Source organism: Vidua macroura, chromosome 4, assembly GCF_024509145.1.
Source record: "Vidua macroura isolate BioBank_ID:100142 chromosome 4, ASM2450914v1, whole genome shotgun sequence".
Classification (NCBI taxonomy): domain Eukaryota; kingdom Metazoa; phylum Chordata; class Aves; order Passeriformes; family Viduidae; genus Vidua; species Vidua macroura.
In genome coordinates this window covers 7597616-7612898 of record NC_071574.1, presented here as the reverse complement: position 1 = coordinate 7612898, position 15283 = coordinate 7597616, and the positions used below count along the sequence as shown (strand labels likewise).

General features: G+C 37.8%; 1 protein-coding gene across 8 annotated transcripts in view; it reads left to right on the top strand.

Moving 5' to 3' along the window:
- The window catches only part of TTC29 (tetratricopeptide repeat domain 29), a 191435-nt gene that overhangs the window by 69041 nt on the left and 107111 nt on the right, over window positions 1–15283 (top strand). For 3 of the 8 annotated variants that reach the window (XM_053975831.1, XM_053975823.1, XM_053975824.1), the window contains exons 1-3: window positions 2049–2411; window positions 5206–5302; window positions 7702–7785. In XM_053975831.1, the coding sequence (XP_053831806.1) occupies window positions 2402–2411; window positions 5206–5302; window positions 7702–7785 (191 nt within the window). In that variant the 5' untranslated portion in view covers window positions 2049–2401. The other 5 variants (XM_053975826.1, XM_053975825.1, XM_053975829.1 and 2 more) reach the window with 4 other exon arrangements.

The following is a 15283-nucleotide window of genomic DNA, read 5'->3' as shown; positions in this document are numbered from 1 at the left end:
AAGCTTTAATGGCAGTTTTCTTTCAGTAACTGAACAATTCTCCCTCATCTTTGAATAGAAAACAACTGTTCAACATATTTAACAACATATTTACATCAGCTGCTGTCTTCCCAAAAGACAGAAAAAGTATGTGTATCTTTAACATTTGAAGTTTATTACTGATTAAGGTTTAAGCTCTTGTGTTTGGGTCTTAATAGGGTCTTCTTACTATTCAGATAATTTTCTCTATTCTACAGCTGCAAAACCCCTGCAATTTCCTCATTTTACCTCAGTTGACCATATGTATATTTCCCTCATAACCTTTTACTTGCCACAGCAATTTTCTACAATTCCAACCTTTCGGTGTACACGAATGACACCACATTATTTCTCCAGCTTTGCAGATGTTTGCCTTGTAAACCACCCTGGCTTTTCAGCAAACATATTTCTTAGTTGTGGCATTCTGGCTGAGTGGGTATCTGCACTACCACCCTTAAACCACTTCCAATTACTATTCTCCACTTCAGATTAAATTTCTTCTCCCAACAGACTTACCTTATAATAATATTCACCTTTATAAAATTAGCACTTCCAAAGGATTAAGTATATGTATTATTGGCTGGGACTTAATTCTGTTTGCACATATCAAATGTGATCAAATCATTATCAGTTTTTCCTAAGCTATGGCTAATTTTTAGTTCTGTGATCAATTCCTTTTCATCTGACAAGACGAGGTCTAATATAGAATTCCTCTGTGTTGGATGCAACATTTTTTGAGTTAGGAAATTGACATTTTAAATATTTTGAAATTCCAAGTACATTTTAACACTGGCAGCATGAGACCTTCAGCATATGTCACTCAGACTGAAATTCACTCAGTGCTGCAGTGCTTTCCCTATGTGTTGTAGGTGGGTAAGGCATAGGTCATGCTGTTCTCTAGTGTGGTTTGATATCAGCTAAGTACCCTGTCAGCTTCTGACATATCCACTTGAACATTGACCCATAAACATGCAAGATCCTTTGTTTCCGATTGCCATCAACTCAGAAACAGGTAATGCCATTTTTTAAGTGCTTTCTGTCCACTTGATCCTTCCAAAATAGATTATAGCAATTGATTCTGACATTCCTGTTTTCTGAACAGTTGTAGCAATAAAAACTAGGTCAAATCTGTGCTAAAAAAAATAATCTCCTGCCAGTGTCAAGTTTCCAACACAAAAAGAGAAGTCACTGAAAAATCTCTGCTATTTATATTCTGTAACATCCCAGCTGAGTTTCTCTTATAGTTTTCATTTGCACTTAGAAAAAGCTCATTGATTCCTTCTCAATATTTCCATTTCTGACCAGAAATGCTGACCTGCCCAAGCAAGCCAGCCCCTTAGAACAGCTCCTTTGTGACAATAAATTAAGCATCAAACCCTCACCAACAGAAAGTGAGGACATTTTCCACAAACAAAATGCCTTCATGTTGTCACTTACTCAGTGATTCAGTCTAATGTGTTTTTCTACTTTGCTCTTTCCCTTATTCAGAAGTCCTGAAGGACTTCAGGAAGGTTCAGAGGTCCTGAAAGAATGGAGGTGAACAAAGATGATTCAGGGACTGGAACTTACAAGGGTCTTACAAGTAAAGGCTGAGGGAGCTGAGCCTGTTCAGGCTTGAGACAACTGGGAGGGGACCTCATGAAGGTCTGTCAGTATCTGCAGGAGGGATGCCAAGAGGATGGACCAGGCTATGCTTCATGCTCTGCTGAGCAATAGGACAAGAGGCAACAGAAGAAACTGATGCACAGGAAGTTCCACCTGAATATGAGGAAGAACTTCTTTACTGTGCAGTGACCACACACTGAAACTGATAGTCCAAAGAGATTGTGGCCTCCCTCACTGAGATATTCACGGACCATCTGGGCACAATACAGTGCCATGTGCTCTGGGACAACGCGGCGTAAGCAGGGAGCTCGGACCAGATGACCCACTGTGGTCCCTTCCAACCCTAACCATTCTGTGATGCTGTGAAAGAAGAAAACCTGATCGCTGCAGGTGACCCTTTAGCACCTGAGAGATTGCCCACAGTTCCTTAGGTGTCCATACGATCCTGGCTCTTTGCTTCCCAGCTTCAGAAACTCGCTCAGCTTTGAGGGACGCTCCCGTTTGAGGCAGCTCGTTCGGAGCTCACCTGAGCTCCTGGAAAGCACACCACCACCTCTGGCCGTGCCGATTTCTCACAGCCGCCGCGCTTTCCAGCGACTAGCCCCGCTCCAGCGCCTCCCCGAGCCCGCCGGGAAGGGGTGGGACGGTCCCTGAGGGCTCCGGGAGCCCGGCCCTCAGCACCGCCCGGCCCCAGCGCCGCCCGCCCCCGTCGCCATGGCGAGGCCGCGGCGTCCCGAGAAGGGTCGGGCCGGCGGAGAGCGCGTCCTGCGGCCGCGCCATGAGCCCAGGTCTGTCCCCCGGGGAGCTCCGGCTGATGGGGGTACATTTTATCGGAACTGGAGCAGGGCCAGGGTGTGTAGCGGGACAGGTGAAGGCACACGCTGAGGTGTCCCTGGGCGGTGGTTGGTGACAGCCAGGCAGCAGCGGATGACGGCAGAATTCCCAGAGCCGCAGGGACGGAGGGCATTGAGAATACGGGTCCGGCTGAGGCCGTGACCTTGTCCGGGTCACTTGGAACAAATGGCGTCTATCACGCTGGCGATAGATTTCAAAAATGTATTGTTAGTTTTTAATTTTTTAATCAATTTACACTATTACTTTCAATGTAATAAAGCAGCGTGCCAGTAAGTCTGTCCTGTCACATTCTGATGTCCCTTTATCTTATGAGGTGCCAAGCAGCAGCAGATATGCCCATAAAGACAGCCCTGTGGTGTATCCATCCCTGCTTCTTCGCCTCCTTCCCAGGGAGGGAAATCCTCAGCCTCCAGTTAATACCTCAGAAAATGTGTAGGAAGAGCAAAGGGGAAGCCAACAGGTTTCCCAAAAGGTGCCAGGAAAGGCACCATTGCTCTCAGCTATCAGCTGGTGTTTTATCTTCAGCTTCAGTGCACCTTGGAGCAATTACAGTCCATGGGGAGAATCCCTCCATTGTGGGATTAAGTGAAGCACTTCTTTAGAAACAAACTGCACCACCTCATATTTTACTGAATTCTGTGGGTGCTTGATTAAGTAAGTGGCTTAGACTTTATAATAAAGGAGCGAGATGTAAAGTGGACTTTAAATGACTAGTAGTGAAATTTACATGACTGAAATAGCATGGGTTTCAGAAGGATGTGTTGCTGGTGCCTTCTGTCATGTGGCTGTGGTTGTAATTTACCTGTAAGAATTAGTTACCTTGGAAATGGGGAAATACACCCTCCATTTCACTCTGAAAGCAATCTCCCACATCTAAAGTAGAAGTTCAGTTTGCATTATTATGAAGCACCTTTTTTTTCCTCTCCCAAGCTTTGAGTTTGAAATAGAAGCCAGGGCAGTATTTTAGTCCTTGTGAGGAAGAAACACACTAAGAAAAATGTCTGCATATGTGCCTGATGTGAGACCTGTTTGTCTGGTAGCCTCTTTTCCCATAATTTGATTTCTGTGGGTTGGGAACGTGGAGTGTGTGAGCCAGCAAGGACTTGTCGTGTACTCCAGCCAGGTTCTTTGTGGCAGTCCCCAGATTACAGCTCCCTATCAATAGCTATCCATGGCTGCAGTGGCTCTGTGGGGCTACTTCCCCACAGAGCAGCTCAGCTCCTTCCCCCCTTTTCTGCCCCATAGCTTGGCCCCCCTGCCTTGCCAAATTCCTCAGTCTCCACTAAGGCATGGCTGTGTTCATTTTCCCACTTAATACCTCACAACAAAGAAGCTTGTAGAAAGCTTTGCAGCTTCTCTGGGCTTCAGTATTGTTGTTCCAAAGTCAATTACTATTTCTCACTGAATAGCGTCTTCCTAAAAAGAGATGTTCCTTTCTATGTAGCTTTTGTATACAAACCTGTCATTCTCTGAGAAGTGTAATCTTTTATAGTGATGAATTACCCATATGTATTTTGTTCTATTGATTTTTTTGTTTTCTAGGACACACTTCTGTTAAATTTTGCTGCCTCTAATTGCAGACCAGTTTATCTATAAATAATATCTATTTTCTTTCTGTAAAAAATGTTATCATTAGTATGAGGCCCCAAAAGAATGACTTAGGAGAAATATCCTATCCTGTCATCCTTTCAAACTATAATTCTCCTTGTTAGTCAATTCTAAGTAACACAATTTAAAAAATTACTTCAATATAACCACAGCAAAATACTGCATCAATGAAATGGCTTTTGATCCCAGAAAGGCTTATAAAATATCTGCTAGTCATTTGTTACTGATAATTCAGTAACAAATTGATTCATATCTAATACCTATTTCCCAAAAAATAAATTTCCTTTCACTAAATGTAGCAAATAGTTAAATTCTTTCCCCCCCTCTTATTATATTCTGTTTTTCCATCCCTATTAAAAGTTTATGCCTTCAGGCCTACCAGCAGGGCATGCAATACCTACATTAAACCAAATTTAAAAGTAAGGGTGCTCCTGCTGCTAACGTCCTCAGATCACAGACATGCAAAATGAAGGAACTGGCAGCTGAAACTTTAATGGTAGGAAGTGTAGACTGAATACTTGGGGAAAAAACACAGTAGCTCTATATGACAAAAAAGTCCTATTAGCATTTATGTACTTCAAGATGACAAGCTAGACGATTCTGTGAGGCTTTTGGCTTTTGTTTTAAGTAAAACCCTGTGTTGTAAGTATAGCATTACTTACAATTTTTTCCTTCAAAAGCTTGTTTCTAGTATGATTATGTAGGATTTTGAACATTAACACAGTGCCTGTCATTGCTTTGCACCTTGTATATTCCCTCATCTATCTATGTTGTGTATTAACTTAAAATATTATCAGTGCTTGGACCTAGATAGCTTGAGGAAGTAAATGAGATAGCTCAGGGGAATCCCATGCAGGTATTGGTACCTGAATCAGCTGTCCCTATGGAAATCAAAAGCACCTCAGTGAAAGAGAAAAACCCATGGAAAGTTAAATAATGACCATTCCTTTGTGTTACGTCCTACTGAAGTAATGCTGCGATTTGTGTGGAACTGGAGTTGGGTTTTAATGCACTGGAAATAACAGAGAGTGGCCTGGGAAGCAGCACAAGAAGGAAAAGAAACGGCATTGCTGTGAAGGGGTTGTTTCAAGTAATGTTGGTTTTGTTTGTTTGTTTTAGTTAAAATGAACGTGTTGCCTCAAGCGGTCCTCCAAAGCCCAGGGGAACATCCCAAGTTCGTGGAGCAGCCTCTTTGCCCCCCATTAGACTTTGCAAGGTAGGTACCTCTTCTCTTTCAAAGCAGCATTTTTGCTGTGAACAGCTTCAATCAGCTGTGCCGAGGTGACAAATTATGTTTGCTCTTTTGCAATATTTAAAACTACGAAAATCATAGGCAAGGAAATTCTCTCTTTGGAAAGTTCGACAATTAAAAGAGAAAAAAAAAAAAAAAAAGGCGTCCACTGGATTAAAACGGATTTCTTGTTAAAAACTGAGTGATTTAAAATTAAATAGGAGGCAACTTACAGGTGAAGTAGACTCTTTTTGTACACTTTATGAAGTACTGTGAGTCATTATGGAAACACCAGGGAAAAAAGGATAAAGTAGCTTGGAAAAGGCAAGTGACAACGTCTGGAAAAAAAGAAATTGTGTCTTTTAGCAAATGCCATCCTCGTCTCAATTCTGTAAAAAGAAACAGTGTCCATTCCAAGTCACAGTTTCTTTTCTTCACATTGATTAATCAATTAATTAATTTCAATGTTTTTCATTCTCATTGGATATAGGAAGCCATAATGATTTTCCTGAGTTGATGGAATTTCCTAGTGTATTTTTTCCTAAGTATTACCTGCCCATGTTTTCTGTGTAACTGCTATGCTAGCATCATCAATAATAACAGCCAGGGTGAGATGAGTACTTGTTATTTTTAGTAAGCTCAACTCTTTATGATGGATGACCATGTTTGTAGTAGCATCAGTCCAATACAGGTTATTACAGAACTTTGTAATACAGTAATTAGTTTGCAAGTTTTTGCTTATGTTTTTTTTTTTTTTTCCCTTGGCTGTAGTTTTATTTAAGTTTGTGGGTTTTACCAATCATAAGTCAGAAATGCATACTTTGGATATAAGGCAGGTGGCATTTTAAATTGTATATGATTCTAAGGGGTTTCCCCCTGATTTTTTTTTTAATTTATTTATTAAGATACCCTTGTAAAGACAATGAAAAGGCATCAGACTTTCCTTTATTTCATTTTGAGATGCTTTTTAACTGCAGTGTGGATTGAATTGCAGCAAGCTGATAGGAATTTGCCTGTTGTAGTTCACTGTTTCAGTTGGGGGTTTTGACTTCCTCTCCCTTCTTCCAAAGATCTTCCTAAATGTTGATTATTCTGGTGTGAAAATTTTGATATTGAGTACATATTGGTGTTGATTGTAAGTGAATTTTCATGGCAATATCCGTAAGGTGTACATCAGCAGCAACTCCCGTGGATTGCGTTAAGTGCAGCCTTGAAGCACAGGCCTCTGCTGGTGCCACTCAGCAGCAGCAAATTCTGGAACAAATTTAAAGGCACTGGTTGTGAGGGATGTTTTCACTGTTACATTGTTTTAAATACAGACATGTCAAAATATCTCTGCTTTGCTTAGCTATTTTGTTTTCATTTAAATGAACTTTGTGAAGTGTCTTCAGTATTCTCAGAGCAATAAGGAACGCGATGCTTATAATAGCTAACGTTATGAAAAGAGTTTACTCTCATCACTGTAATGAAAGACAGCAGTGTAATACAGACAGAGAAAGAGCAAAGTAATGGATTTATGTGGAACACTAATGCTGAATTTCTTTTATCTTTGAGTGATTAACCAGACAATCTTTGTGCTCTTTCTCGGAAGGATAAAAATGAATTCACATTACTTTTATAAAGATAACATCCTCTACAGTTGGGATATCAGATTCTATTTATGTACACCTCATGGTCAGTAAGTGCATATTAGCCTTTCCAGGCATCTCGTGTGTATCAGAGTGGAGATGCAAAGATATGGTGGCTGAAGTGAAAGGTGAAATGGTGCACAGTTCATATTTTAAACCTAGATCCACACATCCTGAAATTTGCTCTTTATTTTGATGGCCTTCGGATTATCCCCTCAGTGGAGCACCTTTTGCACTATGCCACTCAAACCGTGGAAAACCAGGAGCAGTATTAAAAGATTGCATTGCACCAAGGAAAACATTTTGAGTTGGATTTGGGAATTGTTTTCTTGATTTGCTTTTGGTTTTAATTTTGAAGAAGCTAAATATGAGATAGATTGGACCACTGTGGTCCGTACTGATAATAAAAAAATGTAACAGTTCTGATTTAGGAAACAGTTTAAATATGGAAAGCTTAATCAATTATTACTGATTTATCTAATACACAATTTCTTCTAGTTTAAACAGAAATATCAGAAAACCAGATCCCCTGAAAGCTTATATCACCTCTGTTTTCTTTCAGAAATGAACATTTGAACTAGCTACAGACCAAAAAATTAAAAAGATATTTGTATGTGCTTATAGAATGTCTGATATATTACTTTGTCAATATTTCAGTGTTAGCTGTACTTGGCGATGATAATATATTATACATGCTGCAGAAGTCTATGTTAGCACCTTACAGTGTTTCTTTTAATTTTTTTCATTTAAATTTAGGATTCATTTGATCAAAGACAAAGATGCCATAGATGATTATTTGGCAAAGAATATCAAAGGAGTGTCAACACAAGAAGCTGCTGCGTAAGTTGGGTTTTTCAAGGCATTTTAACATCCATAAGTTTATTGTTTCCTTTCTTTCTAGTCATCACAGTAATTTAAATTTTAAGTTCCCTAGGCCCTACCCTTTTTAGTGGAACTTGGCATTTAAAAATTGAAGTTGATATTAAATAATGATGTTTCATTTCTCCTGATGTTAAATATATCAAGGCATTTATCTCCTTGGTTTTACTAATTTGTATATTTACCAATTAGATCAGATTTGTAACATTATTGTTAAGATTGTGTCAGTAATTATATTGTGCTGCCTTTTTTTTTTCTTTTCCCTTCTCTTTTTTTTCTGAGCCTTTGTGAAATGCCTCCTTTGGGGTAGGAGCTGAGTGTACTGACATACACGTTCTTGTAATTTTGAATTACTATTTAGCCAAGCCCAAGTGCTGACTTCTGTGGTGAAGCATTTAGTTATTTAAAAACCCAGTGAATGAAAGAAATGTAGATAACTTTTGATTTCTTACAGCTGAGGTATTTACATTTAGAAGTTACAAGAGACTATGACTGACTTATTCTTCTGCAGTCTTTTAACAGATCTGGGGTTCAGCACCATCAAAATTAATGAAAGAATTCTAACAAACTGGATTGCTGGTTGCTTAAGTGAGCTGATTTATTTATTTCAATATTTAAATAATAAAAGGATGCATATACAAGGGCTCTAGGCACCTTAACAATGAATATTGCAAGATCACCCTTGCAGCATAAAAACATTCTATCAGTCAGACAGGAATTCCACCAGCTAGTTTCTTGCAAAATATGCTTCTTTTCTCCTTCCTAGCCTAAGAATGTGCCTGCAAACCTTCCCTAAAAACTTCCACATTGAAATCTGGAAAATTACTGCAAGTATCAGACCTCAGGGAGCAAGCACAGAAGTAAGCACCTTCCCTTACTGTCCCCCTGGTTCCACATCACCTGTGGAACTGGCTGCTCTGCTCATTACACTCCAGCAATTGTCAGAGGCTGAGTTGCCTTCCCAGGGAGCTGTTTCAGTCCTCAGCCCCAGTGGATTTCCACACACCATGCCAGGGACACAAGTGTTCTCTCTGAGGTGATTACACAGGAGGTCACTGCTATTTTAGGAAGGCCTTGAGGCGTAAAAGTGCATTTTACAAACAAACAATGCAAAAAAAACTCCTAAGTGATGTTTTTATATCCAAACCCTGAGTCTGAACATTGTGGAAAAGGAAACCAGCAAGGACATCCACAATGAAGTAAGAATTTTCTCATCTGTTCTGCAATACCTACCCAAAGTGGAGTTCCCTTTACAGTGTTGTAAGAGGTTGTTTTTTCCAAAGTTACCAAAGCCTCTTGGAAGATTAAACTGAAATACCATATGTATTCTGGTGTATTTCTATGGAGATTTTTAAAGTACCTACTTTAAAAGGTTACATTCATGTTCTATGCGTTTAATTCTCTTCGAATTTTAGCTTTTGATAATAAATCAGCAGTTACGAAATTTCTCTCTCTAGGTATAATTTACTAATGCTCTTCTATAACCTTGATAAAATTATTTGAGAGCAAACAAAAGGTAGCAAACTAACTACACAGTTACATTAGTACTAAGCTAATCCAGTTAGAAAAAACTAAATGCATCAAATATAATGTAAAACAAATTTATTAAGTAAGGCAATGCCATGTCTGTAAATGATCTTACTGAAATCAGCATAACGCCTGGTATGTCTCAGCAGGCAATGGGTATTATTATTTTAAAAATATGAGAGATGGCTTGTAATATACTGTGTAGTTTTTCAATATTGTTTCCATTCCAGAAGCAGATTGTTACACTTCTTTATAAAAGGACTGAACTTCCTTCCTCTAACATATAAATATCTGTACTTTTGTTTAATATGGAGGTTAACTTAATATGCCAGTGATTATTGCATCAAGACAAATTCTTGTAGCCACACTTCTTAATATTAAACACCGTTTATTTTAAGTGTACATTAGGCAAACAACAAATTTATTATCTTCTAAATAAAGGAGTGTATAGGTAGTGTCACATTTATGGAAAAAAGCTATATTCTTTAGCATTTTCCCCTAAAATTCTATCCTTCACAATATTTCTTAAAATTGAGATGAACTATTGAAGGAAAAAGGTAGCAGTTATTCTTGTATTGTAAAATATTGTCCTGTGTTCCAAACTTCAGCAAAAGAGAAAAATTCCATTAAGTGTGTTCATGATATAACCTCTTTTTTTTTCTGTGGAAAAATGAGGAGATGTTTTTCATTTTTTTTCTTTGTAATAATTTTTTGTCCCAGGTAGATAGGATAGACAAGGGAGAAAAAATAGTGCTTAAGAAAGGTAGTACTTTAATTATATTAAAACGGGATATTGCTTTGTTTTTTCATTGATTTTGTTTTGCTTCTTTCTCAAAGACTAACTTGAAATAAGAAGTGAATGTGGTGCAAAGATCTAGAAATGGAAAAATAGCAAAAGTTTGTTAATGCAGAATGTGAGTGCTTTCTTGCCACAGAAGCAGGCTTTATGCAGAAATTGGCTGGCTCCTGTGGCATTCAGTGTGCATTCCTTGATACCTTCTGTTCTTAGTCCTGACTAACCAAGTCATTACCAGCTCAAAATCAAATTGCAGTCAAAATTAAAAATAGTTCATATGACTGAACTAAAAGTCAAGAAGTTCACAATGAACTGTGAAGTAAAGCATTTTTCATTAAGAGATTGATTTCAGGATTGAATCTTCAAATTGGTTTAGAGCCTAAAATGGGCCAGAATTTGATATTATCATTCTTGTTTCCTGATCTTTTTGTCAGGGCCAGAAAGATCAACAGTTCTGTCCTCTTCATACAAATGAAAATTGTCTAAAGAGGAGCACATCGTCAAAAAGGAGCTGAAGACTAGAAAGAGAAACTTTGAAGTGTATTTGACTAGATGAATAGCTTTGCTTAGCTGTAACTATAAAAATAATTACATTAGTGATGTTACTACATGTATTTTAAATACATTTGAGTTTGATGATGGAGTTCTATGGTCCTCAAGGCTCTGGTGGTCAAATGAAATCCAAATTGTTATACAGAAATGGTGAAGGTGTACCTAGGTATGCAGAAAATTTGTATTTGCATTTTCTGTCTTGTGAGTGGTGGATCAGTGTGCTATGGAAAGCTTGCTTGATAAATCTGTGTCAGTAAAGACAGGCTCTGAGATGGATTTTTTCAGGCAGGAGACAACATTCTCTTACATGCATTCTGTCAGATGTTTTTGAGATACAGTGGGCTGTTCTGCTTAGAATTCTCCAATGGCTGGCCCACTTTAGGATTAGCTGAAACAGAAAAAAGCAAAGGCTTTAATTCTCAGGTGTTCTGTGTCCCCCAGAGCAGTTACCGGCCATCTCTGCCAATACTGGGAAGGTGGATCATTACTACTTTTCAGATTGTTGACTGCAAAATGGCACATAAAATTTCTGGTCTAGCAGTATGAATGATGAATATAGTGAAGCATAACTTCTTTAAACTCCCTGCAAAAAGAGCAGAGGGACTTTCACCCAAGTTTAACTGATTCAGGTTAATAACCCCAGCTTGTGATTAGTTGAGCCCCATCTTTCAGGATCCAGACAAGTGCTTTAGAATAAGGTGAATGAGACTTTTGAAGCACCTGTTTCTCTCCATTGCTTATAGAGAGATCATAGGGTGATGAGCTCAGACCTAGACACATAATTTACCACTCAATCCCACAATGGAGAGCTATGGAATTTTGAAAGCTGTAAAAAGGATGAGGTAGAGGTCTTAGAGACTGATTCCTGAGGCAGCATTTTTACAGGAAGCTGTCAGCTGCAGAACAGAAGTAACCTGGCATCCATTTTAAAACTATTGTTGGTGCCATCTGATAAAAGATTATTTTTCCATTCTTCAGTCAGACTGAAAATTATTTACTACCCTCCCCAAGTTTCTGCTCTTTTCAGTGTCAGCATTCAGCTGGGTAGAGTTAAGGAAAAAAAATGTGGGAAAATTTATGAGGGATTAAGTGTTAGAGGAGTTTGTGGAAATCAATTATTTCTTTCCTACATCTGTATGTCTTCTACCAGTGATCCCTGAATACTCAGCCCTCTCTGTCCTCCAGTACTAAAGAGGGTGAAACTTCCTCACCTGACTAGAGGCCAGGATCATCCGGAGAGTTCACTGAGGGGGAAAAATGGGATTTGTGGACTGATGGAGAGGAGAATGAATGAAACCTACTATGAAGGTTTGTTCTGTATTTGCATCATAGCCATGACAGACTAGTAAGCCTTATTTGTCCTTTGTTTGAAAGCTATTTCAATCATGAGAGCTTCAGTACTCAGGTTTTTATTTATTTGTTTCTTTATCTGTCTGTGTTCTGGTATTTTGCATTGAAGGACAAGTGCTTTAAGGAGGCTGAATACAAATAGCTGATTGGGGATTTGATTAACCCATACTTTTAGTAGCTGTCACCTCTACCACATAAATTAATAAGTTACTCAAAAAATAGATGGGGACCTTTTTTTCATTGACATCATTATTGCCATGTTGTCTTTTTCACTACCTGAAATTTTTACTGGGGCTTCCCAATTTGAAGGGGCTTGGTCTCGGCATGGGGGTTTTATGTTGTAGGGCAGATTGACCATTTCTCTGTTAGTAAGTGAGGCTCTCGAGGAAGAGAAGAGGAGTACTACCAAGAAAAAGGGTAAGGAAAATATCTTGTTGGTCTGGGATTAAGGCAAGGAAGGACGAGGTGCATCTGCTATTACTAGCAAGCTTGCAAAAGGCAATTTGGGATGCAGACAGATAATGTGTAGGAGCAGATTCTGCTTTTCCCTTGTATTTCAGCCCTTGATTGGACAATATTTGGTTCCAGTGATGCACTGCTGTGAGCTGCTTCCATTTCTTCTGTGTACAGCATTGTGGAGACAGAGGGAGGTAGGCAAGCTCAAGGAGATAGCAGCAAACAGAGGAAGAAGTAAACTTCTTTCCCTTTCACGTTCAGTCCTAGCAAGACTTTGCTGTGCTTCCTGCTGTCACTCTTTGGACAGGACCTGTAAGCACCTTATGGCCCTCTTTGTTCACATTACTCTGGTTGAAAACTAGTGGAATGTTGTGTAAACTCATTTACATTTTATGAGGGTATTTCTTCACTTTTAGATACTAAAACTATGGAAGAGGGTAAATCAGAACCAAAGAAATTTATCCTTTCATGGTAAAAGAAATTTTAAATTAAGGCACTCTGTCCCAAACTCCCTGCTGGTTGTGGAAAGGGAGATGGCACAAGTCACTTACTGAGCTAGATGATAAATTTTAAATTCCTTTCACAATATTATTTAAATATGTATTTTTTTCAGTCTGAATAATTCCTAACAATCTCGCTTGCCATGACCAGGATTCAATGTTTATTAAACAACTTTCAAAAAGAGATTTTAGAACTTAGAGGCATGCATTCTTTTTGGTCAAATGAATGATCTCTGTGAATTTTGGGCCTGATAAGCATATTATTTAGTGTAATTAGGCAGTGATCTGAAGAACAGAACTGTGTAGGAAGCGAATGGTTTGCCTTTCCTAAAGAAACTTCTCTATGCATTTGTGTAATGTGGAAGATTTTTCTTGAAAAGGTTAAAAAAAGTTCTAATCAACTTCTGTACATTATGTAGAACTTCATTTTCTAAACTCTGCAAAAGAAAGTTTCATATTTAATGGGAAATCATGAATTATTCCATTTATTATCTACTTCCTCCTTTCAAAGACATGATCTGGATAAAAGGCGGGGTGAATAATTTCAAAAAATACAATACATTTTTAATGGGAAGGTGCAAGCTACAGATTCTCATGACTATTAGCAAGTATAGAGGAAACAGAATTTTACTTGCAAAAACTCATCAAACTCTTGCAAAGATAAAATACATGACATACTTTAATAAAGAAGAACACAGTGAGCTGAAGTTTTTCTTTTTTAATGTAACTTGTTGTTTTTACTAAGTTTGGTCTTACGGTTTTTTTGTGCTTTCATTTCTTAGTAGTTCAACAATATTTACTACTGAAGATAATGTACAAGAAATACACAACTGACTTCTATTTTTAAAACACTCCATAAAGGTGAAGCATCTCTAACACACAAAAAGAGGTTGAGATAAAGATTGTCTAATCTGCCTTGGTACAGTCATGACTTCCTAATAATTTTCACTGTGAATCCTGCATTGTGTAAAATCCTCGCCTTTCCTTTCTTCTCAATCTCTGTGTGGTCTATTTGTCCTTATCTTACTGAGTAAATTCAGCTGGGGACTTGAATAAGAGCTCTCCTAAACAAAAGCAAAAGTACTGTGGAAATTGTTCATGTCAATACTGCAATAAATGCGGAGCCTTGTATAGGGTTTTATGAAATTTCGTAACAGCAGCTTGAGAGGATTCAGAAAGCAAATAATTATCTTTATCTGTCCTGCACACTGCAAAAGAAACTTGCAGAGAAATTTAACAACTGCTTTGATACCATGTAAGTCAAATGGAGAGGATTCCAAACTCAAGTGTTTCTAGCTCTCAGACCATCAGGTCAGGTTTGAAATAAAAGAGGGAAGTTGAGAAATACTTCATTTTGATTAATAGTAGCCCATAAAATATGGTTGAAATTGCTTTTGGTTAAGAAAGAAAAGATTAATGAAGATTATGTTTTTTTCTGATTAGTCTGGAAATAATCACAGGTGTGTGTACTTTTGTAAGATGAACATTTTTATAAGGGTAGAACTTTTATCTTTAGTTTTAGTGTTTTCTTTGCATTTATGTTTAGGGACAGAATTTTCAAAAGTTCATTGCTAAATTTTTATTTCCATTTTCTGGGTTAATGAGGATTCTTAATTATTACAGTGCTTACATTCATTTTAAAACACTTTTTATGTGTCATCCTTTGATGTTTATAATTGATTAATTTTTCATTTTATGTAGCTTTGAACAAAAGGAAGTGAGTTCAATATATGTGTTCTTTGCGGGATCCTACTGACAGGGTATGCATCTCCCTTTGATTGCATGATTTAGGTTAAAGTATGGTTTGACAACAATCCAGTGACTGAGGCAGCAGATGAAAAACACTGCATTGTTAAAGCTGAAAGTTCTTGTACCTATATATATATATAGTATAAAGTACCTACACCTCTTTTTTTTTATATATGCTTTATTTTCATCTTTCTGTTAATAGTTCTGGATACATAGCTACATAAAGCTTTTCTTCTTTAAAAAATCTGTATGGTTCCAAGTGCTGTTTTTCCCTCCCACTATGTTTACAAATTATTGTGCAATATTTTTTATTTATAATTAGAATACAGAATCCTTTTTATAACATTTTGGGAGTTTGTGGATTTTATTTTTTTTTTAATAGGATATTAGCCATTTCAAGTTTGTAATTTGGAATTAAAAAGACGCACCCCACCCCAATGTAATTTAACACTCAGCCTTAGTAGTAAAATATTCTGAAGTGTAAGCTGTCTATTACTGCTTAATGGCATTTACTGTACTGTCATATCTT